The sequence below is a fragment of the Sturnus vulgaris genome, chromosome 13 (assembly GCF_052056855.1).
Source record: "Sturnus vulgaris isolate bStuVul1 chromosome 13, bStuVul1.hap1, whole genome shotgun sequence".
Taxonomy (NCBI): Eukaryota; Metazoa; Chordata; class Aves; order Passeriformes; family Sturnidae; genus Sturnus; species Sturnus vulgaris.
The window spans coordinates 19743443-19769570 of NC_142255.1; the positions used below are offsets into that span (position 1 = coordinate 19743443).

General features: G+C 52.4%; 1 protein-coding gene across 3 annotated transcripts; it reads left to right on the forward strand.

Moving 5' to 3' along the window:
• CORO2B (coronin 2B) lies at positions 1-25564 on the forward strand. 3 transcript variants are annotated; one of them, XM_088172739.1, is made up of 14 exons: positions 4-221; positions 5797-5883; positions 8272-8325; positions 11571-11771; positions 17819-17935; positions 18857-19006; positions 20310-20474; positions 21067-21183; positions 21629-21733; positions 22089-22185; positions 22676-22788; positions 23226-23316; positions 23408-23547; positions 24188-25564. In XM_088172739.1, exons 3-14 carry the CDS (start codon positions 8278-8280, stop codon positions 24317-24319), a joined length of 1476 nt encoding a protein of 491 aa, XP_088028865.1. In that variant the 5' UTR covers positions 4-221; positions 5797-5883; positions 8272-8277; the 3' UTR covers positions 24320-25564. The 3 variants fall into 3 exon arrangements, with proteins under 3 accessions (XP_088028866.1, XP_088028865.1, XP_088028867.1); XM_088172740.1 differs by lacking the exon at positions 8272-8325 and having other exon boundaries at positions 1-221; XM_088172741.1 differs by lacking the exons at positions 4-221; positions 8272-8325 and having other exon boundaries at positions 5785-5883.
• The last annotated feature ends 564 nt before the right edge of the window (positions 25565-26128 follow it).

Genomic DNA, 26128 nt, shown 5'->3' on the forward strand with positions numbered 1-26128 from the left:
GACATCACATCACGGCCCCGCAGCGCCGAGCACCGGCCGAGCTGCGGGCAGCGCCGGGCGCTGGGAGCGGGCACACCCCACCCTCCTCCTCCTCCTCCTCCTTCTCCTCCTCTTCTTCTTCCTCCTCTTCCTCCTCCTCCTCGTCGCTTCTCCTCCTCCTCCTCCTTCTCCGTCTCCTCCGGTTCTCCTCGCTCGCCGCCAGCCGCATGAGTGTCCCCAAGGTAAGGACCGACCTGCGCTCCGGTGCCCGCAGGTGCCGCGCGGCCCCGGCCCGCCCCGGCCGAGCCTCTCCCGGCCGAGCTTCCCGCTTTTCCTGGCCCCGATTCCCGGGATTCGATCGCGGCCGAGCCCCTCCCGCGGCCGCGGCCGCTCCGGCCCCGCAGCTCTGCTGCAGTTTTAACCCTTGGAGGGGGCGGCGGTGCCGGGGGAGCATCCCCGGGAGGCTCCGAGCGGCGCTGGGACCCCAAAGGGAGCAGCTCCAAAAAAAACGCGCATCCCAAAGAGCGAGCATCCGCCCCAAAACCGCGCATCGTCCCCAAACTGCGCATCCCAAAAAGCGAGAATCCGCCCCAAAACCGCGCATCCCCCCCTAAAACCGCGGATTCCCCGAACCGAGCATCCCAGAAAATCGAGCATCCCAAAATCCGAGCATCTCCCGAACCACGCATCCCCCAAACCGAGAATCCGCCCCGAACGGAGCATCCCCAAAAACCCGAGCATTTCCCAAACCGAGCATCCCCCCCAAACTGCGCATCCCAAAAACCGCGCATCCCCCAAAACGCAGGTCCAGCCCCGCCGGGACCCCTCCCTCAGCCTCTTCCCGGCTTCCCGGACCTCTACAGGTGGCTGGAAGGGCGTGGAAAACCTCGGGAATGGCGCTGGGATTAAGGAACAGAACGGGGTGGGAGGGGGCAGGGGATTTGATTCCAAATTTGATTCCAAATCCATCTCGGAGCAGCTCCCGGATTCCTGCGGCTGGGAAGGTTTTGTTTCCTGAGGGTCGGCCCCGTCTCTTCCCATCCCAGGATTCCTGGAAGCTGATCCCACTCTCCCATCCCATGGCCGAGGTTGTGCCCCTGGATCGATCCCAAGCTCCTGGATCCTGCTGGATTTGGAGCAAAGGGACCAATTTCAGGGAATCCTTGGGATTTGGGATCGGGGAGCTCCAACCCTGAGCCAATTCCAGGGGATCCCTGGGATTTGGGATCAGGGAGCTCCAAGCCCATCCCAGCCCGAGGGTGTGGCACAGCGATGACTCTGGGAGGTCACCAGACATTCCAGGGAATCATTGGGAATGACCTCAGTGGGCTCTGGGAATGGGATTGCTGATCCCATAAAAGCCACATGGATTGGGACAGGCTGGAATATTTGGATTGTCCAAATAACCCCGGTGAAAACAGGGAGAATCCCTCTTTCCCAGCTTTTTCCTTAGGGAAAAACTTGTGGGATGACACCAGCGCTGCCTTGGGGGTTGGGCATTCCCAGGTGCCATTCCCAATCCATGCCAAAATCCCTGGAAAAGAATTCCAGAGAGGGATTGATGAGCAGGCCAGAATTTGGGATAAAAATCTACAATTGGGATCAAAGGACCCCGAATTCCCAGATATCCAGGGCCGCAGTTGGGAGCCAGGCTGGGAATTTGGAGCACTCATTCCCAGGTTTTTATTTTTGGAGTGGGAACGGATTTATCTGGGAAAAAGGCCCCAGGGAAAGCACCTGCAGCAGGATAGGGAATTTTTTGCTGATTTTCAGGGAATGGATGAGCAAATGGAAAAATTTTCCATCTTCTGTCCCAAAATTCCCTGTGTTCCATCCGTGCTCTCCCTATGGATTTTATCTCCTGCAAAGTGGATCGATGAAATCCAAAGAAATTCCAGGAGCAGCTTCCTGACCTGGCACAGCGTCAATTCCAGGGCTTTTCCAGGCAAAACTGGGCCACGGATCCGGGGAATGCCAGTCCCTGGATATTCCCTGGATGTGGAGAGGGAAAAGGGAAGTGGGACAAGGAGCTGGGAGAGGATTTTCCGGGATGTTTTTGGCTCTCCGGAGTCAGGAAAAGCTCCAAAGCTGCAGGGAACGGTGGGATTTGGGGATGGGAATTGTTCCCACAGAAAGGCAGGAAAAGGGGCAGCCCCCAGGGAATTCCTGGATCCGCATCCTGCCCCGGCTGCCGGCGTTGTCTGGGGCAGGAATTTGGGATTCTTCTGCAGCAACTCCTCCCACGCCGGGGCCGCTTCCCAGGCAGAGCTGGAAACCTTGGATAAGCTTTTCCAAAGTTTGTAAATATTCCCGAGGAATTCCTCCTGTGTGGAAAATCCAGCTGAAAATCAGGAGCAGGGGCCTGAAGGCAGGCAGAGCCATCCCGAGGAATCGGAGAGGGAGCACAAAGAGCTTTTCCTGGGATTTGGAGGGCTGGGCAAAAGCTTGGAGGGGGCTGGAATATTTCCTGGATCCGTCCCTGTCCCGAGCCACCCCCTCCCTTCCCACGGGGAGGAGCAGCCGGAGCTGCAGCTCCTGGGGGAGTTTGGAACCAGGGAATTAAAAATAGGATGGAGCTGGATCCATGGGAATGCTGGGAGAGCCCACGCCTCGCTCTGGGAGCTGCCCAAATTCCCTGGAATCATGGCATGGATACCATGGAATGGCCACTCCAGCTTTTTTTCCCCAACTTTTCCAGAAGATCCGTAGGAATCTGGGATAATTCTTCCATGCTGCGGAGTCTGGTTTGGTCCCCCGTGCCTTGGAAAGGGAAAAGCATCCCAAATTTTGGGAATTTTTATCCCTCAGCCTGGATAACTTTCCCAGGAAGCCGATGGAAGCGGGATTTGAGGGAGAAGAGATGTGAGGCGGGATGGGAACAGAAACAGGAGGAAAGGGATTCTTTTGCCATGAAAACGGGAATGGAATCCTTGGGAATATCCAGGTGGGAATATCCAAATGGGGATTCTGCAGTCAGGGAGGGGCTGGAGAATCTTGGATCAGGTGCTCCCAACTCCCACCCATTCCAGAGGCTGCTCCCAGATCCCAAATTAACAAATTACTGGGATCGGGGGGTGTGGTCACTCCAGGAAGAGGGATTTGAAATGCTTGGAATTTTTCCCAAAAAAACTCTGAATTGACAAAAAGTCACAGAGCCGAGATCCAAAGGAATGGGAATATCCAAAGGAATGGGAATATCCAAAGGAAATGGAGCCAAACCCAGATTCCAGAGAGGAAATTCCAACTCTTCCCTGTCGGGATAAATAAATGATGCCCTGCAGAAGTTCTCCATGGCTGGGAGGTTGGAACGCCGGGATATTCCCAGTGGGAATTCTCAGTGTCCTCTGCTGCCTCGGAAGGGCAGATTCTGTGGCTGGAGCAAATGCTGATCCATGGAAAAGCTGATACCGGATCAATTCCCTGCTGTGTTAGCAGGGAATTGGGATTTGGAGAACAAGGATTGATTTCCCGGGAATACAGGATGGAGGCTTCTCCGGGGGGTTGCTAAAAATGGATTTGATGGAGCAGCCTGTCCTTGAGAATTCCAAATATCCCAAAGGGGCTCCAGGAGAGCTGGAGAGGGATTTGGGATAAGGGATGGAGGGACAGGACACTGGGAATGGCCTCCGGTGCCAGAGGGAATGGATGGGATACTGGGAAGGAATTCCTGCCTGGGAAGGGTTGGGATGGAATTCCCAGAGAAGCCGGGGCTGCCCCTGGATCCCTGGAATGTCCAAGGCCAGGCTGGACACTGGGGCTGGGATAGTGACAGAGAATCCATGGAATGTGGGAAGTGGGGCATTTCCTGCCTCATGATTCCTTAAAATCCTTTTCCTTTTCCTTTCCTTTCCTTTTTCCTTTCCTTTTTCCTTTCCTTTTTCCTTTCCTTTTTCCTTTCCTTTTTCCTTTCCTTTTTCCTTTCCTTTTTCCTTTCCTTTTTCCTTCCCCCCCCCCCCTTTTTTTCCCTCATTCCCAAATTCTCCATAAAACCTGGGAAAAGCCCAGGTGGGGTCACCAATCTTTGGGATCGCTGGCGGTTGGGAACAGGGATAAGGAGCCGTTGGGATCTGGAAGAGGAAAATCCCCGTTCCAATAAAAATTCCCCTCATCCAAAGCAACTCCAGCCCTCGGCTTTTTAATGAGCTTTAATTGAGATTCCGTGCAATTAATTGGGATTCCGTGCAATTAATTGGGATTCAATGGAATGAACTGGGGTCGTTAGCGGGATCCGTAACTCACACCCGGCCGGGCGGGCTCATTCCCACCCCCCCTCTTCCCGCTTTTTTTTTTTTTCCATGGAATTTTATCAAACCATGAATAGTTCCATTCATCCCGCAGCTCAATCCCGGATTCCTATCTCCCGAGTCATTCCCAAAATCCGGCAGTGGAGGAGGGGGGGAATCTCTGGATTTAGGAGGCAGCTGCTCCCGTGCCCCCCAAATCCATGGATTCTGGCGTTGCCGGAGCCGTGCCAAGGCCGCTCCCAGAAATCCTGCGCTCCTTTGTTCCCGCTGGCGAAGGCTCCCAGCACGGATCTCCGGCTGGAATGGGGCTGGGAAAAATTCCGGGAGCGGAATGCCCGGGAAAGGCCGTGCCAGGGAAAGGCTGGGTGGGTCAAGGTGGTGTTGGAATGGAAAAATTGGGAAAAATCGGAAAAATCGGGATAAATTGGGATAGATAAATCAGGATCAATAAATTGGGATCTGAGCCCAGATTGGGGTCTGCCTGTGAGAATGTGGGAATGCTGGGAATGATGGCAGCCACATCCCGGTGTCCAAACCCAACATCCAAGGTGGTGTTGGAGTGGAAAAATCGAGATAAATCAAGCTAAATAAATTGGGATAAATCAGGATAAATCGGGATCAATAAATCGGGATCTGAGCCCAGATTGGGGTCTGCCTGTGGGAGATTCCCAGTTGGATGGGAAATGTGGGAATGCTGGGAATGATGGCAGCCACATCCCTGTGTCCAAAGCTTTTCCAGCCTCATCTTTTCCAAGCTCATCTAAAATCCAAGGAATTCCAGGAATAGGATGGGAGCTGTGTCCGCCTTCCTATGGATCCAGAATTCTCATGGATGTGCCCCTGGCTTGGTCCCGCTCATTCCGACTTTTCCCCCTCTCTGACTTCCCTAAAACTTCTCAAGTTAGGAAAAAGCCTGGAATATTTTTTTCCCCTCAAAGAAACAGAATTCCATGGAGCTCAGCCTCATCCCAATGGGATTCCGATTGGGAATTTTCCCCTCTGGAAAGTGGTGGTTTATCCCAGCAACTCCTGCCGTGCAAATTCCAACAAATTACACAAATAATGATGGAAAATTATGGAAAAATTGTGGGAAAATCCACCAAAATCTTGGGAAGTGCTGTGCTTCAGCAAAATTCCCCGTGGGAATCCCAGGAAGCTGCTGGGGATTTTGGGGATAAGGTGGTGCCAGGAGCAGGGATCGTTGTCATGGAGTCGATTCCATTTGGATTTGGGAATGGGAATGACCTAAAAGGCTGAGCCACATTCCAGGAATGTCCAAGGAAAGCTTGGATGGGGCTTGGAGCAACCTGGGATGGGGGAAATGCCCGTGGAATGGGGCGGGATTGAAGGTCCATTCCCACCCGAGCCATTCCAGAATTCCATGATTTCCAGGGATGCCGGTTGGCAAAGCCTGACCCATCGGCGATGCCGGATCCCTGTGGATCCCAACCCTTGGAATGCCACTGGGGGCTGGAGCGAATCCCAGAATCCTCCAGATCGTTATTCCCTTTCCCCAGTTTTGGGATCGATCCCGGTTGGAAATTGGGATCCAAAGAGTTTCCTTCTTTTCCAGGCTCCTGGAGCAGCCCTGATTCCCTGAGCTCCGTGTCCATCCCGGGGGATCCGGAGGCGCCGACCAGCCCGGAGCCGAGCAGGGCAGGTGAGGATCCCGGAGAGGGACGGGAACATTCCCAGGATTTGGTGGGATACCCCAAATTCCTCCGCTGGAAGCTGGGAAGGTGTTTCCATGGTTTTCAATCTGTAGGACTGCAGCAGCTTCCATGGATTTCCTCCTAGAAATTGACCCATTATCCCAAAAAATCTGTGTGGGTCAAATCTGTGGAGTGCCTGGGAATGAGGATTGTGGTGGCTTCCATGGATTTCCTCCCAGAATTTGACCCGTTATCCCAAAAAAATCTCTGCGGATCAAATCCGTGGAAGGTTCTTTGGGAATTCTACGGGAATGAGGATGGAGGAAATCAATTCAGGAAACGATCCAAAATGCATGGAAAAACTGACCCGGGATGAGAATTCCATGCAGGCTCATCCAGAGGGATCCCGGCTCCCGGTGGGATCATCCCAACCTCTGGAAAAGGGAATCCGGTGTGAAGAGTGAAAAATCCAAGGAAAACCTGGGGGGAAAAAAGCGGGATTTGAGGCAGGTTTCGGGGCAGGGGAGGGACATCGCGGCCGCTGCTCCGCCAGCTCCCGGCTTTGTGCTGGAATAACGAGGAAAACAAGGAAAACAAGGAAAACAAGGATAACAAGGCTCCCTTGCCTTTCTCCGGAGGGTTCCGCTCATCCCGGGAGCCGGAGCACAAGGAAAGGTTTGTCCAGGCTCGGATTCCCGAGGCTTGGGAAGGTGGGGGGGGGGGGGTGGTCGGTGCCATTCCGTGACTTTCAGCCTCCTCCGGCGCTTCCCGGGAAACGGGAATGTGCAGCCTGGAATATCGGCTGGATCCCGCTTGTTTTCCTTCTTTTCTGGATGGATTTGGCCGTTTGCGTTCCTTGATTTCCGCAGGGAAAGCTTGGGAGAAACTTCCCAAGAAATCCTTTTGGGATTTGGGGTTTGGAGCCACGCCAGAGTGCTCGTTCCCGGGAATATTTGGAATTTTTTACGTGGAAAGGGAGAGCTGTGGGAGCTGCTTCCCGGAGCGCTGTCCCCTGCTTTGGAAAAATCCCAGGAAAAAGAAATTTCCAGATAAATAAATTTCCCTGTCCTGTGCAAAGCTGGGGCTTGGAAAGGGAATTTTTCCAGGCTATCTCAATGTTTCTGCTTCAGGTGGATTTTTTCCTGGAATTTTTTCATCCTCTCCCACCTGGCATCTCCCAAAGGAATTTTTTCCCTGTGGGATCCCTTTTCCTTGATAATTCCATCCCTTAAATTCCCACTCTAAAGTGGCTTTCCCCCCTTTTTCCCATTAAAAATCTGACTTTGGGAATGGTTGGATTGATGGGATCTTCCCACTGGAGGCTTTTTCTTGGGATAGATCCAAACTGCTGGATCCTGGCTGCAAAATCCCGTTGGATCCAAGGATTTGGGATGGGATGTGAAAGAATTCTCATGGATGAATCCCTGGCTCATGCTCATTCCAACGGGAAAAATCGGGGGAAAAGCCTGGAATTTTCTTTTTTCCCCTCAAGGAAATTCCAAGGAGCTGGAGGAGAGGAAATTCCCGGGGGTGGTGACCCAGGGCAGCTCCGGGGGCTGGGAATGTTTTGTTCTCCATCCGGAGCTTCCCGAGGTGGGAAGGACTCAGAAAACAGAGTGGGAGGACAGCTGGCCTTGCTTCCGGAATTTTTTCCAGAGGGGGAATTCTGGGATTGTTCTCGGCACGTGGGGCCTGGGAAAGTTTGGTTTTCCTCCTCCGGAAGTTTTCCCAGGTGGAAAAATGATCCAACCTCGGCTCCCTGAGGGTGCCAGGGATGGTTTTTGCACCTTTCCGGGAATTCCATGAGATCTGTGGGAACTTGGGAAGCAGCTCCACGATCCAGGAGGGATGAGGATTCCTGGGAATCGCTTGGAGCTTTCTCCCAGTGTTTGGGAAGAGGAGAGACCATTCCCAGGATTTCGAGAAAGTCAAAATCCTTGAAAAGTCAAAATCCAGGGAAATCCCAGGCACTTCCAGGCTGGAAAAACCTCAGCTGGGAGATTCCCAGCTGGAATTATCCCACCTCTCACATTCCATGGATTCTGTCGCTATCCCAGGCTGCTCCAAGCCCCATCCAACCTCGCCTTGAACATTCCATGGATCCAGGGGCAGCCCCGTCTTCTCCGGGAATTCCTTCCCAATATCCCATAATCCCGCTTTTTTAAACGATAAATCCATGATTTTTATGGAATTCCTTCTCCCCCCCCAGAAGAACTTTGGCGGCCACGTGGAATTTTCCAAAATTCCACATGGGAGGAGGAAATGGGGTTGGAACCGGCAAAAATTCCCTGCTGGGGGCGGATCCCGGCCCTCCGGAGCAGCAGGAAGGGTTCGGGTGTTTTCCCTGGAATTCCTGGGAAATGAATGGAATTTTTTCCTTTCCCTTCTCCGCACAGAGCTCCATGAGGGACCTGCACAAGTCTGAGGTGCTGGGGAGCAAGCGCGGCCTGGTGAGTGTCCGGAGCCGGGAATTCCCACCCGGCTGCGACAAAATCCATGGAAAACTCATCCCAAGCCAGCCCAGAGCCTCCCCTGGGGCCGGCTCCGCTCCGGAGATCCCTGGGGATGAAGGGAATTCCCGGCATTCCTTTGAGTTTTCCCTCTTGGATTGAAATGTCAAGGTTGGATTGGGAATTCCAAACCCACAGTGAGGTTGGATTGGGAATTCCAATGGCCAGGCTGGATTGGGAATTCCAGCCCTGTGGGGAGGTTGGATCAGGAATTCCAAACCCGTGATCAGGCTGAATTGGGAATTCCAAAACCATGGCCAGGCTGGATTGGGAATTCCAGCCCTGTGGTGAGGCTGGATTGGGAATTCCAGCCAGCTCCTGCTCCCGAGTCTTCCCCTCCCAATGGAAAAAATTCCTGGATTGGGATGGGGAGGTGGATTTGGAGGGGCTCTCCCAGCACGTTCTGAGATTTTCCAGCCTGGATTTCACCTCTGGATTTCAATCCTAAAATATTCTAGGATATCAGTCCCAAAATATCTCCTGGCTCCAGCTGGGTGGGATCTGGGATCACCACAAATCCATTCCCAAACGGACCAAATCCTTTGGGATTTCATCCCAAATCCCTCGATCCTGATGTTCCCAGGCACAGCTTCCATGTGGAATCCACCAGAAATTTGGGATCATGGCTCTGTTCCAGGAATCCTCCCAGGAATGTGGCACAGCAGAGAGTCCAGAATGGATTTTTCCCCCCAAAATTCCAAATTTTATCATTTCCCCCCCTGTTTTCTCCACGAGGGAATTGCAGGATGTCCCTGGGGTGGGACTGGGCAGCTCCAGCTCCTTCCTGGCGATTCCAGATCCTTGATTTTCCTCTGGAAAAGCGGCTCCTGTTTGTGCCCAGCCTTAATGAGCCATTGATGCTGGAAATGTCAAACTCCAGCATTCCTGACCTTTCCCATGGAAAAAAACTTCCAGGGATGTGTTGGATCCGGAGAGAGGGAGGGAAAACAACCCCACACCCAGGGCTGGAATCAGCTTGGATGTGGGATTTCTACAAAATCCCAAAATTCCTACAAAACTCAGCCTTGATTTTTATCCAGAAATCCCTGACAGGGAATTTTTATCACGACAGGAAAATTGGGAATAGCAGGATTTGGGAAAGGCTCCATGCCCTGGATCCCCTTCCTGAAAACCCCAGAGTTTTTTTTTGCATTGGTTTTCCTTTTCCCAATGATTTTTCCAACCAAATCCCTCTTTTTTTCCCTGCTGCTCAACAAAAAAAATCCACCAGAAAAACAGCGAATCCCGAGCAAAGATCCCTTTATTCCCACTAAAAACCCTCGGAACACGGGAAGCACCATGGTGACAACACAAAAGCCGCTGGAAGGGCAAAATTCCAAGGGAAAAAAAAAACCTGGAAGGGAGGAATTGTTCCTCCCAAAAATTCCAGGTGAAGGCAGGGATGAATTTCTCCGTGAGCTCGGACGCTCGGGGCGGATTACCGGGAGCTATTTTTAGAATATCCAGGTTTTTTCGGGATTAGGGCCGGGGCTCCGCCTGTTGTTGTGGCCAGAGCTGCTTTCCCGATTTTTCCCTCGTTCCCGCTGTTTCCAAGACTCCCGAGGGATGAAAGGATCCTTTGAAAAAGCCAAACCCATGGAGACAAGAGCTGCTCCCGCTGCCGCTCCCGGGAAAGGCTGGAGCTGCCAGGAAAGCGGGAAAACGTCCAAGCACGGCTGGGGGGTTGTTCCTGGGACCTTTTCCTGGTTTTCCAGGCTTTGCTGTTCCCAGGGAATGAGGGCAAAGCTCCTGGGATCTTTTCCTGGTTTTCTAGACATTGCTATTCCCAGGGAATGAGGGCAAAGCTCCTGGGATCTTTTCTTGGTTTTCCAGGTATTGCTGTTTCCAGGGAATTGGGGCAAAGCCAATGTTTTTTTACTCCTGAGATACTTTCCTGGTTTTCCAGGCATTGTTATTCCCAGGAAATGAGGGCAGAGCTGCTGGGATTTTTTCCTGGTTTTCCAGACATTGCTATTCCCATGGAATGAGGGCAGAGCCGATGGATTTTCACTCCTGGGATCTTTTCCTGGTTTTCCAGGCATTGCTGTTCCCAGGAAATGAGGGCAGAGCTGGGGATTTACTCCTGAGTCCTTTCCCACCAGGATGAGCGGATGGATCCTTCAGATCCCTGAGCTTCCACGATCAGCTCCTGGATCCTTGGGATCCCTGCTGGATCCTGTGCTGCTCCATGCAGGGAAACCTGTGGAAAAATGGAATATTCCCAAGGTTCCCTCCATCCCTAAGCGCTCCCATCCTGCCCCAATTCCTGCTCTCCTGTCACCCATTTCCAAGCCATCACATTCCAAGCTGGAATTCCTTTGTCGTGTTCACCCAGGCGTGTCCTGGATGAGCGTTCCCACTCCAAAGGGGAGCAGCTGGAATTCTGCAGCTTCCCGAGCCTTTGGGAGCTCTTCCAGCACACTGGGGCGGTGCCGTAGATTTTTTGGGAATGCTCATGTTGGAATGGGACAATCCCAGTGCTTCCATGTCCCATCAGGAAAAACAGGAGAGAAACCAGGAATGTGAAGTTTTTTTTGGGGAATGCCAAGCTTTCTTTTAAAGCCTTTTGGGAGCCATTCCTCGCTCCAGGGGATGCTTTGGATTTTTCGGGAATGTTCATGTTGGAATGGGCCCATCCCATCCCTTCCATGTCCATGGTAAAAATGCAAGAACAACCAGGAATGTGGGGTTTTTTTGGGAATGATGATCCCTGCATTTTACTGCAGCTATCATGGCTGGAAAAATAGATTGGGAATGGGAGGACAACCAGGAATATGGGGGGTTTTTTTGGGAATGCTGAGCCTTCTTTCCATGCCTTTTGGGAGCCATTCCAGCACTGGGAGAATCCTTCAGATTTTTCAGGAATGCTCATATCATGATGATCCATCCCGATGCTTCCACCAGATAAAACCATGAGAAAAACCAGGAATGTGTGGGGTGTTTTTTTGGGAATGCTGATCCCTGTGTTTTCCCACAGATGTCATGGCAGGAAAAATAGATTGGGAACAGCAGGACAACCAGGAATGTGTTTGTTTGGGTTTTTTTTGGGAATGCCGATCCCTGCGTTTTCCCACAGATGTCATGGCAGGAAAAAACAGACTGGAAACAGGACAACAACCAGGAATTTGTTTGTTTTGGGTTTTTAATGTTTTTTTTGGAATGCCGATCCCTGTGTTTTCCCGCAGATGTCATGGCGGCCGCAGTACCGCAGCTCCAAGTTCCGGAATGTTTACGGGAAGGCGGCGAGCCGGGAGCACTGCTTCGACGGAATTCCCATCACCAAGAACGTCCACGACAACCATTTCTGCGCCGTCAACGCGCGCTACCTGGCCATCGTCACCGAGAGCGCCGGCGGCGGCTCCTTCCTCGTCATCCCGCTGGAGCAGGTCAGATTCCTCATGGGAATTCCCAAAAAAGTGTCCAAATTCCTGATGGGCTTCCTGGGGTTCATTCCTCATCATCCTGCTGGAGCAGGTCAGGTTCCTCATGGGAATTCCCAAAAAAGTGTCCAAATTCCTGATGGCTTTCCTGGGGATCCTTCCTCATCATCCTGCTGGAGCAGGTCAGGTTCCTCATGGGAATTCCCAAAAAAGTGTCCAAATTCCTGATGGCTTTCCTGGGGATCCTTCCTCATCATCCTGCTGGAGCAGGTCAGATTCCCCATGGGAATTCCCAAAAAAGTGTCCAAATTCCTGATGGGCTTCCTGGGGTTCATTCCTCGTCATCCCGCTGGAGCAGGTCAGATTCCCCATGGGAATTCCCAAAAAAGTGTCCAAATTCCTGATGGGCTTCCTGGGGCTCATTCCTAATCATCCTGCTGGAGCAGGTCAGATTCCCAAAGGGAATTCCCAAAAAAGTGTCCACATTCCTGATGGGCTTCCTGAGGTTTCCTCATCATCCCACTGGAGCAGGTCAGATTCCCCATGGGAATTCCCAAAAAAGTGTCCAAATTCCTGATGGGCTTCCTGGGGTTCATTCCTCATCATCCTGCTGGAGCAGGTCAGATTCCCAAAGGGAATTCCCAAAAAAGTGTCCAAATTCCTGATGATCTTCCTGGGGTTCCTTCCTCATCATCCCACTGGAGCAGGTGAGACTCCCCATGGGAATTCCCAAAAAAGTGTTCAAATTCCTGCTGCTTTTCCTGGGGTTTCCTCGGCATCTTGCTGGAGGAGGTGAGAGATTCAAGATGGGAATTCCCACCTGGAGCCATCCCAAAGTGTCCAAATCTCCTTTTCCTGGATGGGAATTCCCAAAAAAGTGTCCAAATTCCTGCTGCTTTTCCTGGGGTTTCCCCATCATCCCACTGGAGAAGGTGAGAGATTCGGGATGGGAATTCCCATTGGGAATCTCACCTGCTCCAGCAGGATGACGAGGAAGGATCCCCAGGAAAAGGAGATTTGGACACTTTGGGATGGCTCCAGGTGGGAATTCCCATTGGGAATCTCTCACCTGCTGCTGTGAAGTGTCCAAATTCCGGCTGCTCTTCCCGCCCAAACTGCTCCAGGATTCTGGGATTCTTGGATTGCTCCCAAAATTGGGGCACTCCCCTGGGATATTCCTGCATTCCAAACAGGAATCCACATCCCGTCCCTGGGCACCTGCAGCTCTGGGATGCTCCCAGCCTCATTCCCAGGAGGAATTTTGCCATGGAAGAGCTGCATTCCCAAATTCCAGCCGGGAAGGGAAGCTGGGAGAAGCAGGAGCTCTCCCTGGTTTTCTTCCCCCTCCATCCCATAATTCCTTCAACCCTTTCCCTGTGCAACATTCCCGCCTCTCCCGAATTCCTCGTTCATTCCGGAGGCAGCTCCAGATGGGAGGAATTCTAATCAGGATTTAATTGCAGAGCACAGCTTGAGCCTCATTAATATTCCCAGAAAAAAAAAAAACACGGGAGCTTTGTCTGAGCACCCGGAGCGCTCCAGCTCCGGCCTCATCCCGGCTCCTTCCTCCCAGATCCCAGCTGGAATCTCCATCCACACTCCCTCGATCCCGAATCCTGAGGAAAAACCCAGGAATTCCCAGAAAATCCCACTTTTTTCCTGGCAAAATCCCGCTGGGATAAAAGCAGGGATGGCGTTTGCCACCTGTTCCGAAGGGATCCTGGAAATCCTGGGATTTCCAGCTCATCAATCCCGCCTGGAGCAGCCCTGGATGCTGGAGGAGTTAATAAATTCCCAATTTTTTTTTTTTTATTTTTTTTTGTTAATCCGGAGCTCTGATTAGCTCGTTAAGGAGAAACTAATTTTCCTTGGAAACCAGCAGCTCCCTAATTAATTGGGATCCATAATTAGAAGCTAATGAAGGTAACCCGGATACCGCGGAGCCGCTCCGTGGATTCGCCGCCGTATTTTTGGATCTTTTCCCTGGATTTTGCCCTCAGCAAAGCTCCCCGGAATCTGGGCCGGGGCCATCTGCTCCTCCCGCTCATCCCAAATCCACATCCCGGGGTTTTCATGGAGCGATCCAAGGGATGTGTGGGTTGGGAAGAGGGAGCTTTGTTCCTCCTTCCTCCCGGATTCCAGAGCCTCGGGACTGGGAGGGAGCCTTGGGATAAAAATATCCCAAGGGAGTGGGCGAAGGATCGGGAAAAGCAGGAGTGGCTCCATAGGAACGAGAGAATCCTGGAATGGTTTGGGTTGGAAAGGACATTAAAGATCATCCCATTCCATGGATAGGACAGGGCTGGATTTGGGATGGGAAAAGGGCTGGATTTGGGATATGGAAAAGATGGATTTAGGATGGGAAAAGGGCTGGATTTGGGGTAGGGAAAAGATGGATTTGGGATGGGAAACGGGCTGGATTTGGTATAGGGAAAAGATGGATTTGGGATGGGGAAAAAGCTGGCTTTGGGACAGGAAAACAGCTGGATTTAAGATAGGGAAAATGGCTGGATTTGGGATGGGAAAATCGCTGAATTTGGGATGGGGAAAAAGCTGGATTTGGGATAGGGAAAAAGCTGGATTTGGGATAGGGAAAAAGGCTGGATTTGGGATAGGGAAAAAGCTGGATTTGGGATAGGACAGGGACAATTCCCACTGTCCCAGGATACTCCAAGCCCTCTCCAACCTGGCTTTGAGGATTTGGTCCTGGAGACCCCTTGGAAAATATTCCTGTATTTTGAGTCAGGCAACAAAAATCCTTGGATGCTGCAATTCCATGGGGAAGCATCTCGGTGCCGTCACATCCCATCCTTCTGGAGCTCATCCCAATCTCCCAGAGACTGGGAATGCTGGGAATGTTCCCCTGGAGAAGGGGAGGATCCAGGGAATCCTCAGAGCCCCTTCCAGGGCCTAAAGGAGCTCTGGGAAAGCTGGAGAGGGATTTGGGATAAGGATTTTGTTGGGATCACCATGGATCCCTTTGCAGGGAATCACTTCCATGGAAACAGAGGGATTTTTGTTCCTGCTGGGAATGAGGAGCTGTTTTCCAGGGACAGACAATGCTCTCTCCCAAAGGAAGTGGGAACGGGAAGGGGGAGCCTCTGTTTATCCGGAGGAAACTGAAATCCAAACTCCTGCTCCCGTCACTGCCGGGATTGTGGGAATGGCTGGATCTGGGATGGGGAAAAAGGCTGGATTTGGGATGGGGACAGGGCTGGATTTGGGATAGTAAAAAGGCTGGATTTGGGATAGGGACAGGACTGGATTTGGGATAGAAAAAACATTGGATTTGGAATGGGGAAAAAGCTGGATTTGGGATATGACAGCACTGGATTTAGAATAGGACAGGGCATGGAATTCCCAAACCTCCCCAGGTTCCCTTCCATGCTCCCTTGGGATTTTCCATCCGGGAATGGGATTGTTCCATCCAGGAATGGGATCTGGAGGTGCTGCCCAATGGATGCTGCATCCATTCCTGAGGTTTTCCATGTGGGATTGAAGGATGGAGCAGAATCCAGGGATTTCTCCACATCTGTGGAGCTTTCCAGGGAATGGGAGGGTTTGGAAGTGCTCTTGGTTTGTGTTTTCCAAGGGAAAAGTGTGTTTGGGGAATTTTGGGTATTGAAATAATTTATCCAAGATTTCCTGCTGGATGGATTTCCAGGAAAAGTGGAATTCAGCCGTGGCTGTGCTGCTCCAAGGGTGGGAATTGAGGATTTTCCCCATCCCTTGGATTTGGTGCTGATGGATCCGATGGAAAATTCATCCTGGATTTCCATCAGGGAGGGAAATTCCATCCCTCTCATCCCGGGGATGGCTCTGAGTCCACTGGAATTCCCAGGATTCTCTACACCGATCCTCGGGATCCGCAATCCCATTCCCTGATTCCTGAATCCAGAGGATTTCCATCCCTCTGCCTGCTGCTATTCCAGCCATTCCCAGGGAAAGAATTCCCTTTCCACACCCCCCAATCCCCAAAACTCACAATTTTCCCAAATAATTTTCCCTTTTCCCACCATGACCCGAAGGATTTTTTTCCCTTTTCCAAGCGCTTCAGCAAAGGGAGGGGCGGGAGCTGCCGGAAGATTTTCCCCTTCCAGCCTTTTCCGTGGAAAAGCTCGGAGCTGCCGGAGCCGGGAGAGCTCCAGGCTGTCCCTGAGGGGCCGGAATCTGGGTCACTGCTCTTCCCTCAGCCGGGGATCAGGGATCCAGGGATTAGGATTCACCTTGGATTAACTCCTGCCTGCCAGCACGGCCCCGCTGAAAAACGGGAAAAAGCAGCCGGAATCCTGGGGTTTTTTTAGGGATTTTTTCCTTTTATTGCCTTTATTTTCCCTTTTCATTTTCCCTTTTTCCTTTCCATTTTCCAGGTGCCCTGGGAATGGCACAATCCTTGTCCTTTTCCCACTCTGTGCAACCAATTTAATCAAAATTCCGGATTTCCTGGGAAGAAACAATCCCAAATAACCAAACTCAGCATTTTCCTCTTAAAATCCTGATAAATTTCAGGGAAAATCCATCAAGTCTCCTTGAAAAAGGAATTCACTCGGCTGATTCCTCAAAATGAAAGTGGTGGAATTTGGATTTGTGCTGTTAAAATTTCCATCCACCTGGAATTCTGTGATTTCTATGGGAATTTCTGTTGTGGCTGGGATGTGAATAAAGTCCTGGCAAAATCGGAAATTTGGGAAAAGAGGGATAAGCCGAGCCTTTGGATAAACAATGGGGGCTGGAATATTTCCTGTAACAAAGCTAAAATCAGGAATTGCATCCCAGGAATTCACTGAGAGGCAGAACTAAGGAATCACCTCCATTCCCATGTTTCCTTTTCCTGCTCTGTCTCATCTTTGGGAATTTTCCTTCCCAAATTCCTCCCTGCAGCAGGAGGGAGGAAATGAATCCCAAGAAACCTTGGGATCGACAGCTCTGGGTCCATTCCTGGCCCTGATCCGACTCCCCGGAGCTGCCGAGGGCAGAATTCCCAGCACATTCCTTTGTTCCCGATAAAAGGAGCCGGGAGCTCAGCACGGGAAAAGTCGGGAAGGAAAATCCATGAAATATTCAGCGGCTGTGCCGAGCTGACCCAGATATTCCGCACGCTCCGAGCGCGGCTCCGGCACGGAGCCAGCACGGAGCAGGGAAGGACACCGGGGTGGAATCCGGACACGGAGATTCCTCGGGAATGGGGAGGATTCCTGCGGCCCATCCCGGTGGGATTCTTCCCAGGAGGCTCCATAAAAGCTTTGGGAATTCCGCATGGAGAGATCCCCATCCTGTGGGGTCACGGATTGAGGGTTGGCAGGAGTTGGTGATCCCAGAATTTGGGGTTTGCTCCACGGAGGAGAATCTTGGAAAATGGTGATTCCGAAGTTGGGGAGGGGAATCCAAACTTTGTGAGGAAAATCCGAACTTTGGGAAGGAAATCCAAACTTTGGGAGGGAAATCTGAACTTTGGGAAGGAAATCCAAACTTTGGGAGGGAAATTCCAAATGCTCCAACTCCAGGCTGGGTTGGATGAGCTTGGAGCAATCCGGGATAAGGGAAAGGGATCCTGGCCCATGGCAGGGATTGGGAAGGGATCTCCTGGAAGATCTTCCCACCCAAACCCTTCTGGGATTCTGGGATGCAATGGCTGAGGGGCTCTGGAGTCTCTTCCAGTCCTTCTGCCCATGGATTTGGATCATGAAGAGAAAAGTTTGGATATTGGGAATATTTCATCAGGGTAAAGGTTTTCCAGCTCTGTCCCCATTCCCAGAGGGATTGAAAATCCCTGTGGATTGATCTTGGAACTCTTTTCCAACCTCAATATTCCATGATTCCATGAATTCCCACTGAGTTCCCAGCTGTGCTTTTCCTGCTCCATGGAGTCTGGAGAATCCCATCCATGGATCAGCTGGGAATACTGGGAATATTGGATAAACCCAGTCCTTGGTTTGGCCCATCCCAGGCTGAGCTGGATTCCCCCTTCTCCAACAATTTTCCCCCCCTGGAAACACGAATTTCTCCCCATATCTGATGGTTTTCCCGATGTTTTCCTTGATTTCCCATTCCAGACCGGCCGGATCGAGCCGAACTATCCCAAAGTTTGTGGCCACCAGGGAAACGTGCTGGACATCAAGTGGAACCCCTTCATTGAGAACATCATCGCCTCCTGCTCCGAGGACACCTCGGTGAGCCGGAATTCCGGGATGCAATTCCCAGATCCATCCATCCTCCCCATCCCATTGATTCCCTATTTCGATATTTCCATGGCATTTATTTTGGGAATGCTGAGGGACAGGAAATCAAAGCCGATCCCAAATTGTGCCCAGCCTTGCTCCTGGGCTGGAATTCCTTCCTCTTCTTTTTTTTCCGGACACAAATGCGGAGCTGGGGAAAGGTTGGGAGGGTAATTCCCATCAGGAGCAGCTGAGGGAGCTGGGAATGCTCAGCCTGGAGAAAAATGGGATCTGGAGGGAATTCCAGGCTCTCCACAAGTCCCTGACAGGAGGGAGCAGCTGGGAGAAGGTTCCTGGGAAAATTCAGGTTGGAAATCTCCATGGAGATAATGGAAAAAAGGAGCTAAATAATGGAAAACTCCCAGGAGTTAGGATGTTCCAAACCCCATTCCAGGTCTGGATCAATCCCGGCTGGATTTTTCCCAAAGCATCCCAAGGATTTGTTATTTATTCTTGAGGAATCATCAGCAGCCAGGCTGATCCTGGAATTCCTGGACAAGACAAGAATTCCAGGATGGGAGTTAGGATGTTCCAAACCCCATTCCAGGTGTGGATCTATCCTGGATTTTTCCCAAGGTATCCCAAGGGTTCATTATTTATCCTTAAGGAACCATCAGCAGCAGGGCTGATCCTGGAATTCCTGAAAGGATTTTTTTGGGGGGGAGGAAGGAGCTTTGAAGGGCAGGAGTTGGGACACTCCAAACCCCATTCCAGGTGTAGATCTGTCCTGGATTTTTCCCAAGGATTTATTATTTATCCTTGAGGCGCCAGCAGCAGGGCTGATCCTGGAATTCCCAAGAGCGTTTTTTTGGGGGGGAGGGGAGGAAGGATCTTTGAAGGGCAGGAGCTGGGACGCTCCAAACGGCATTCCAGGTGCGGATCTGGGAGATTCCGGAGGGCGGGCTGAAGCGGAACATGACGGAGGCGGTGCTGGAGCTGTACGGGCACAGCCGCCGCGTCGGGCTCGTGGAGTGGCACCCGACCACCAACAACATCCTCTTCAGCGCCGGATACGACTACAAGGTCAGGATTCCCGGGAATGCCGCTCCCGAGGGTTTTCCCGGATTTCGGCACCGCCGGGAGTCACCTGTGGATGGCCAGAGCGGGATGGTGGGATGGTGGAGGGGTGTGGGCAGGAAGGAGCTTAAAGATCATCTCATTCCGTGCTTTCCATAGGACAGGGAGACATTCCATGGGTCAAGGAGACATTCCATGGGTCAGGAACAGCTTCCAGAGATCAGGAGCAGCTTCCAAAAACCAGGAACAGCTTCCATAGGCCAGGGAGACATTCCATGGACCAGGGAGACATTCCATAGCTTCCACAGGTCAGGGAGAACTTTCATGGATCAGGAGCAGCTTCCAAAAACCAGGAACAGCTTCCATAGATAAGGAACAGCTTCCAAAAAACCAGGAACAGCTTCCATAGATCAGGAACAGCTTCCAAAAACCAGGAATAGCTTCCACAGACCAGGAACAGCTTCCATTGACCAAGGAGACTTCCCAGAAGCCAGGAACAGCTTCCAAAAGCCAGGAACAGCTTCCACAGCTCATGAAAAACTTCCATAGACCAGAGAGAGCTTCCAGAGAAAAGGAACAGCTTCCAAAAACCAGGAAGTTTCCATAGACCAGGAACAGCTTCCATAGATCAGGGAGATCTCCCAAAAGCCAAGAACAGCTTCCACAGCTCATGAAAAAATTCCATAGACCAGAGGGAGCTTCCATGGATAAGGAACAGCTTCCAAAAAAACCAGAAACAGCTTCCATAGACCAGGAACAGCTTCCATAGATTAGGAACAACTTCCACTGACCAGAGAGAGCTTCCATAGATAAGGAACAGCCTCCAAAAACCAGGAACAGCTTCCATAGACCAGGAACAGCTTCCATAGATCAGGGAGATCTCCCAAAACCCAGGAACAACTTCCATAGACCAGGAGCAGCTTCCATTTACCAAGGAGACCTCCCAGAAGCCAGGAACAGCTTCCAAAAGCCAGGAACCGCTTCCACAGCTCATTAAAAACTTCCATAGACCAGAGAGAGCTTCCATAGATAAGGAACAGCTTCCAAAAACCAGGAAGTTTCCATAGACCAGGAACAGCTTCCATAGATCAGGGAGATCTCCCAAAACCCAGGAACAGCTTCCATAGACCAGGAACAGCTTCTAAAAACCAGGAACAGCTTCCATAGACCAGGAACAGCTTCTAAAAACCAGGAACAGCTTCCATAGACCAGGAACAGCTTCCATAGACCAGGAACAGCTTCCATAGACCAGGACCACCCGTACCCACCCCTCCACCATCCCGGCTGCTCCAAAGGCTCTTTCCCGCAGGTGCTGATCTGGAACCTGGACATCGGCGAGCCGGTGAAGATGATCGACTGCCACACGGACGTGATCCTGTGCCTGTCCTTCAACACGGACGGCAGCCTGCTGGCCACCACCTGCAAGGACAAGAAACTGCGCGTGGTGGAGCCGCGCTCCGGCAGGGTCCTGCAGGTGGGACGGGAAATCCCGGCCCGGGGGGAGATTTTGGGGAAGGATCTCCTGGAATGTCGGGAAAAACAAAACAAAAAAAAAACAAACAAGAAAAATCCGTGAAGTGCTGTAGGTGCTCGCAGGTTCCCAGGATGGCTGTGGAGATGGTGGGAAGGGCTGGGACTCATCCCGAGTTGGAGGCTTTGATTCCGGTGTTAATTAAGGGTTTGTGGAAAACTTTGGGAATAAAGGGGAAGGAGCAGGAGAAGGTTCAGAGTTGGAGGCTTTGATTCCGTTGTTAATTAAGGTTTTGTGGGAAACGTTGGGAATAAAGGAAAAGGAGCTGGAGAAGGTCCAGAGTTGGAGGCTTTGATTCCGGTGTTAATTAAGGGTTTGTGGGAAACGTTGGGAATAAAGGGGAAGGAGCAGGAATTTGGAGGAGGTGGTTTCTCCCTGATCCTCAGGAAAATGGGAATTTTGGCTTGGCCAGGGCCAGGTGCTGAAGGACAGAGCTGGAATTTCCCCAGGATAAGGCGAGGGGAGCAAGGAAAGGGTTTTCCTGGGATGAGAGCTGGATCCAAGGGGAATTCCAGAGCTCTCTCCTGTCTTGCAGGAGGCCAGCTGCAAAAACCACCGCGTCAACCGCGTGGTTTTCCTGGGAAGCACCAAACGGCTCCTGACCACGGGAGTGTCCCGCTGGAACACCCGGCAGATCGCCCTCTGGGACCAGGTGGGTGCCAGGATCCTGCTCCATTCCCGCTGGAATTTCTGCTTCATCCCTGCCAGGATCCCTGCGCCATCCCTGCCGGAATTCCTGCTCCATCCCTGTTGGAATTCCTGCCAGAATTCCTGTTTCATCCCTGCCAGGATCCCTGTTCCATATCCACTGGAATTCCTGCTCCAACCCTGCCAGGATCTCACTTCATCCCTGTCGAAATTCCTGCTCCAACCCCACCAGGATCTCGCTCTATCCCTGCTGGAATTCCTGCTCTATCCTTGCCCAGACCCCTGCTCCATCCCTGCCAGAATTCCTGCTCCAACCCCACCAGGATCCCGATCTGTCCCTGCCGGAATTCCTGCTCCATCCCTGCCCAGATCCCTGCTCTATCCCTGACGGAATTCCTTCTCCACCGCCACTGGGACACGGCTAACCCCGGGATTTTCCTGTTTTCCAGGAGGATTTATCCATGCCCCTGATCGAGGAGGAGATCGATGGGCTCTCGGGGCTCCTCTTCCCGTTCTATGACGCCGACACCCACATGCTGTACCTGGCTGGGAAGGTAGGGATGCACGGAGAACCCGGATGGGGCATTCCCAGAAAATCCCCCAGCACTGCCCAGGGATTGGGGCTGGAATTTGTATCCTGGAATGGTTTGTGTGGAAAGGGAACGTCCAACTCCTCCAGTTCCATGGATGTCCCTGCTGTGGGACTCATTCCATTATCCCAGGCTGCTCCAAGCCCTGTCCAACCCAGAACATCCCAGGGATCCAGGGGCAGCCACATCTTCTCTGGGAATTCCAACCCCTCCCTGGGAACAATCCCATTGCTCCCTGCCTTCTAAATGCTCCTAATGCTGCTTTCCCCCACTTTCTCATTTCCAAATCCATTCCCATCCCTCTTCCCTGCTGCTCCAGGGCGACGGCAACATCCGGTACTACGAGATCGGCTCGGAAAAGCCCTACCTGAGCTATCTCATGGAATTCCGCTCTCCGGCTCCGCAGAAAGGGCTGGGTAAGGATGGAGCTGCCGCGGCTCCGCTTCCCGGAGAACGGAAAAGGTGGATGGGGAAGGTGCTGGATTGAATGGCACAAGGAAAAGGGTTTGGGTTGGGTTTGGGATTGGATTGGGATTGGACTGAGTTTAGATTAGGTTTGGATTGATTTTGGGATTGGATTGGGTTGGGGTTGGGTTTGGATTGGGATTGGGATGGGATTGCGATTAGGTTTGGGATTTGGATTTTCCATGCTGGAATTTCCTGCATGGCTGATCCCAGTGCTCTCCGGTTTGGGATTCTTCCATGTGGGAATTTCCTGCATGGCTGATCCCAGTGCTCTCCGGTTTGGGATTTTTCCATGTGGGAATTTCCTGCATGGCTGATCCCGGTGCTCTCCAGTTTGGGATTTTTCCATGTGGGAATTTCCCGGTGATGATCCCGGTGCTCTCCGGTTTGGGATTTTTCCATGTGGGAATTTCCCGGTGATGATCCCGGTGCTCTCCGCAGGGGTGATGCCGAAGCACGGCCTGGACGTCTCCGCCTGTGAAGTTTTCCGGTTCTACAAACTCATCACCCTCAAGGGGCTCATCGAGCCCATCTCCATGATCGTCCCGAGGAGGGTGAGTCCTGGAATGTGGGAATGAGCGGGATCCAGAATGTCTGGGCCGTGGACATGTCCCGCTCCGGCCAATCCCATGCACGGCTCTGTTCCCACCATCCCTGGACCTCTCCATCCTTACTCATCCCACGGAATTTCACCCACAGTTTAACGGGAATGTTTCTCCAAGGGGTTGGTCTCAACCCCAAGGGGTTGGTCTGGGAGTTTTTGGGAAAATATCCTTTGGATCAGGGTTTTCTGGGAAGCAAATCCAGCTGCTTGGTGGAGGACACAATCCCAGGTTCTCTGCTCCAGCCAGCACTTCCCAAAATTCCTCCCTGTGCCCGGAGTTTCCCAACTATCCGGGTGTTTATTCCCTCTGTGGGGGAGGGAATTATTCCCCCGTGCCCAGGGAGAGGATTCCCAGATCCCACTGCTCTTCTCTTCCCATTTTCCCAGTCGGAGACGTACCAGGAGGACATTTATCCCATGACTCCGGGCACGGAGCCGGCCCTGACCCCGGATGAGTGGCTCAGTGGGGTCAACAGAGGTAAAGGCACCGGGGGGGTGGTATCCCAAAAATATCTGGGATGTGGGAAAGGGCCAGCACTGATCCCGCTGATCCTCTGGCTCTCCCGCAGATCCCATCCTGATGTCACTGAAGGAGGGATACAAGAGGAATTCCAAGATCGTTTTCAAGGCGCCGGTGAGGGAGAAGAAGAGCGTGGTGGTCAACGGGATCGACCTCCTGGAAAACGTCCCGCCCCGCACGGAGAACGAGGTGGGGCAGGCCTGGAGTGGGGATGGGAATGGGAATGGGAATGGGAATGGGAATGGGAATGGGATCTTTGGGATGGGAATGGGATCTGGGGGTTGAACCTGGAAAGGCACCGTGCTGCCAGTCTCCATCCCAATGGAAGTGAGAGCGTGGGATCCCTCCAGGAATGGGAGCCTGGGAGCCATCCCAAGACTCTTTTCCGTGGTGGGAATGTGAGATCCATCCCATGGCTCTCTTTCCATGGTGGGATCCTGGGATTCATCCCATGACCCTTTCCCATAGTCAGAGTGTGGGATCCATCCCATGACTCTTTTCCATGGTGAGAACATGGATCCATCCCATGGTGGGATCCCAGGATCCATCCCACGACCCTTTCCCATGATGGATACCTTTTCCAGGGACACCTCCCACTATCCCAGGCTTCTCCAACCTGGCCATGGGCACTTCCAGGGATCCAGGAGCAGCCACAGCTTCTCTGGGAATTCCAGCCCAGCCCCTCCCCACTCTCCCATCCTTCAGTTCAAATCCACCCCTTGTCCCCAAGATCAGCCGAGTTCCGGCCCATTCCCAGCACGGATCTGCCGAAATCCCGGGATGAGCTGGTGTGATCCCACCAACTCCGCCCTTCATCCTTGTTTTCCAGCTGCTCCGGATGTTCTTCCGGCAGCAGGACGAGATCCGGCGGCTGAAGGACGAGCTCTCGCAGAAGGACATTCGGATCCGGCAGCTGCAGCTGGAATTAAAGAACTTCCGGAACAGCCCCAAGAACAATTGACTCCAGGGACGTTTTCTAAAGAAATTCCTTTGTTTCTACTCCCGAATTCCTTGGATCCACTCACCCAGAACACAATTCCGGAATCCGCGGCTGCCGAGAGCCTGGAATCACGTCCTGTGCGTCTTGTCCGGCACTAATCCCGCTCTAACCTGATTCCTGGGAAAGCCTGGAGGCTCCCACTAAGTCGGAGCCGTGTCCTGTCCGTCGGGATGAGCCAGCCCGGGGCGGATTCCCGGGAAAGCGCCAAGCTTCCTTGCTATTAATTTTTTTTCCTATGCAAAAATGTGACAGCAGGAGCGGAACTGGAAAAGGGGCAGGAAGTGGGAAGGGCTTGATCGTCAAAGGGGGTGGGAATCCGGGATCCTTCCCGTGCTGGGAAACTGGGATCATTCCCATGGGAGCAGGACGGGATCCTTCCCATACTGGAAAACTGGGATCATTCCCATTGGAGCAGGACGGGATCCTTCCCATACTGGAAAACTGGGATCATTCCCATGGGAGCAGGATGGGATCCTTCCCATACTGGAAAACTGGGATCATTCCCATTGGAGCAGGATGGGATCCTTCCCTTACTGGAAAACTGGGATCATTCCCATGGGAGCAGGACGGGATCCTTCCCTTACTGGAAAATTGGGATCATTCCCATGGTGGAATCCCAGGATCCTTCCCATGATCCTTTCCCATGTTGGGAGCCTGGGCCTCTTCCCACAATGGGAATCTGGGATCATTCCCATGGGAACAGGATGGGATCTTTCCCATGATAGGAACTTGGGATTCTTCCTGTGGTGGGAACCTGGAATTCTTCCTGCATTTGGAGCCTGAGATCCATCCCGGTATCCTTTCCCATGGTGAGAACTTGGGATCATTCCCATGGTGAAAAACTGGGATCCTTCCTAGGGTGGGAATCTGGGATCACTCCTGTGGTGAGAACTTGGGCTCATTCCCATGGTGGGATCCTGGGATATTCCTGGGGATGGATCCCGAGAGATGCACCTGGAGCTCGCCGGGCTCAGCACGTTGGACAATCCCAGGATTGCTGGAATTTGCCTGGAGCACAGGGAACGATGCCAGATCCCGTTGGTTTTTTCCTGGAGATCCCAATTCCTGAAGTTCCCGGCGTTCCCGGCGCGGGTCTGTCCCGTCCGTGTCCCGCGTTCCCCGCTGCGTTCCATGTGCTGTCATTCCCGATTATTTATGCTCCCACGGGATAGTGATGGAATAAAATCTTTTCAGGATACACCAGAACCGCATTCCCGCTTTTCCTTCTCCATCCAGGGGCTCTGTGGGAAGGGGTGGGGGGGGGGCGCGAATCCCAAGGAAAATTCTGGGATGTGCTCCTCCAGACCAGGGAGGGGGGAATCAGCTGAAGATGGATCCTGGAATCCAGCATGGATCCTCATTCCAGCATTCCCAGCTCATCCCAACATTCCCATTTAGGATCCAGCTCATTCCAGAGGGAGGAAATCATGGAGCGCTGGCTCTTCCCTGGGATCCAGGAGCTCCTTGTTCCCAGCCTGGCAAAGCCAGGGGAAGATTTTCCAGGAGAAAGGCTCCAGTGTTCCTGGGATAATCCCTCCCCAGAATCCCCCCACCATTCCCAAGGGAAAATATTCCAGGAGCTTCACTCAACCCCAACCTCCCCCCCAGACTTCATCCGAAGGATTTTAGGGAGCCAAAGGTGCTAAAAATCCAGGAATTCCCGGTTTTCCAGAGCTGCAATTCCTTGTTTTTAGGGAGCCAAAGGTACTAAAACCACCAGGAATTCCCGCTTTTCCAGAGCTGCAATTCCCTCTTTTTAGGGTGCTAAAA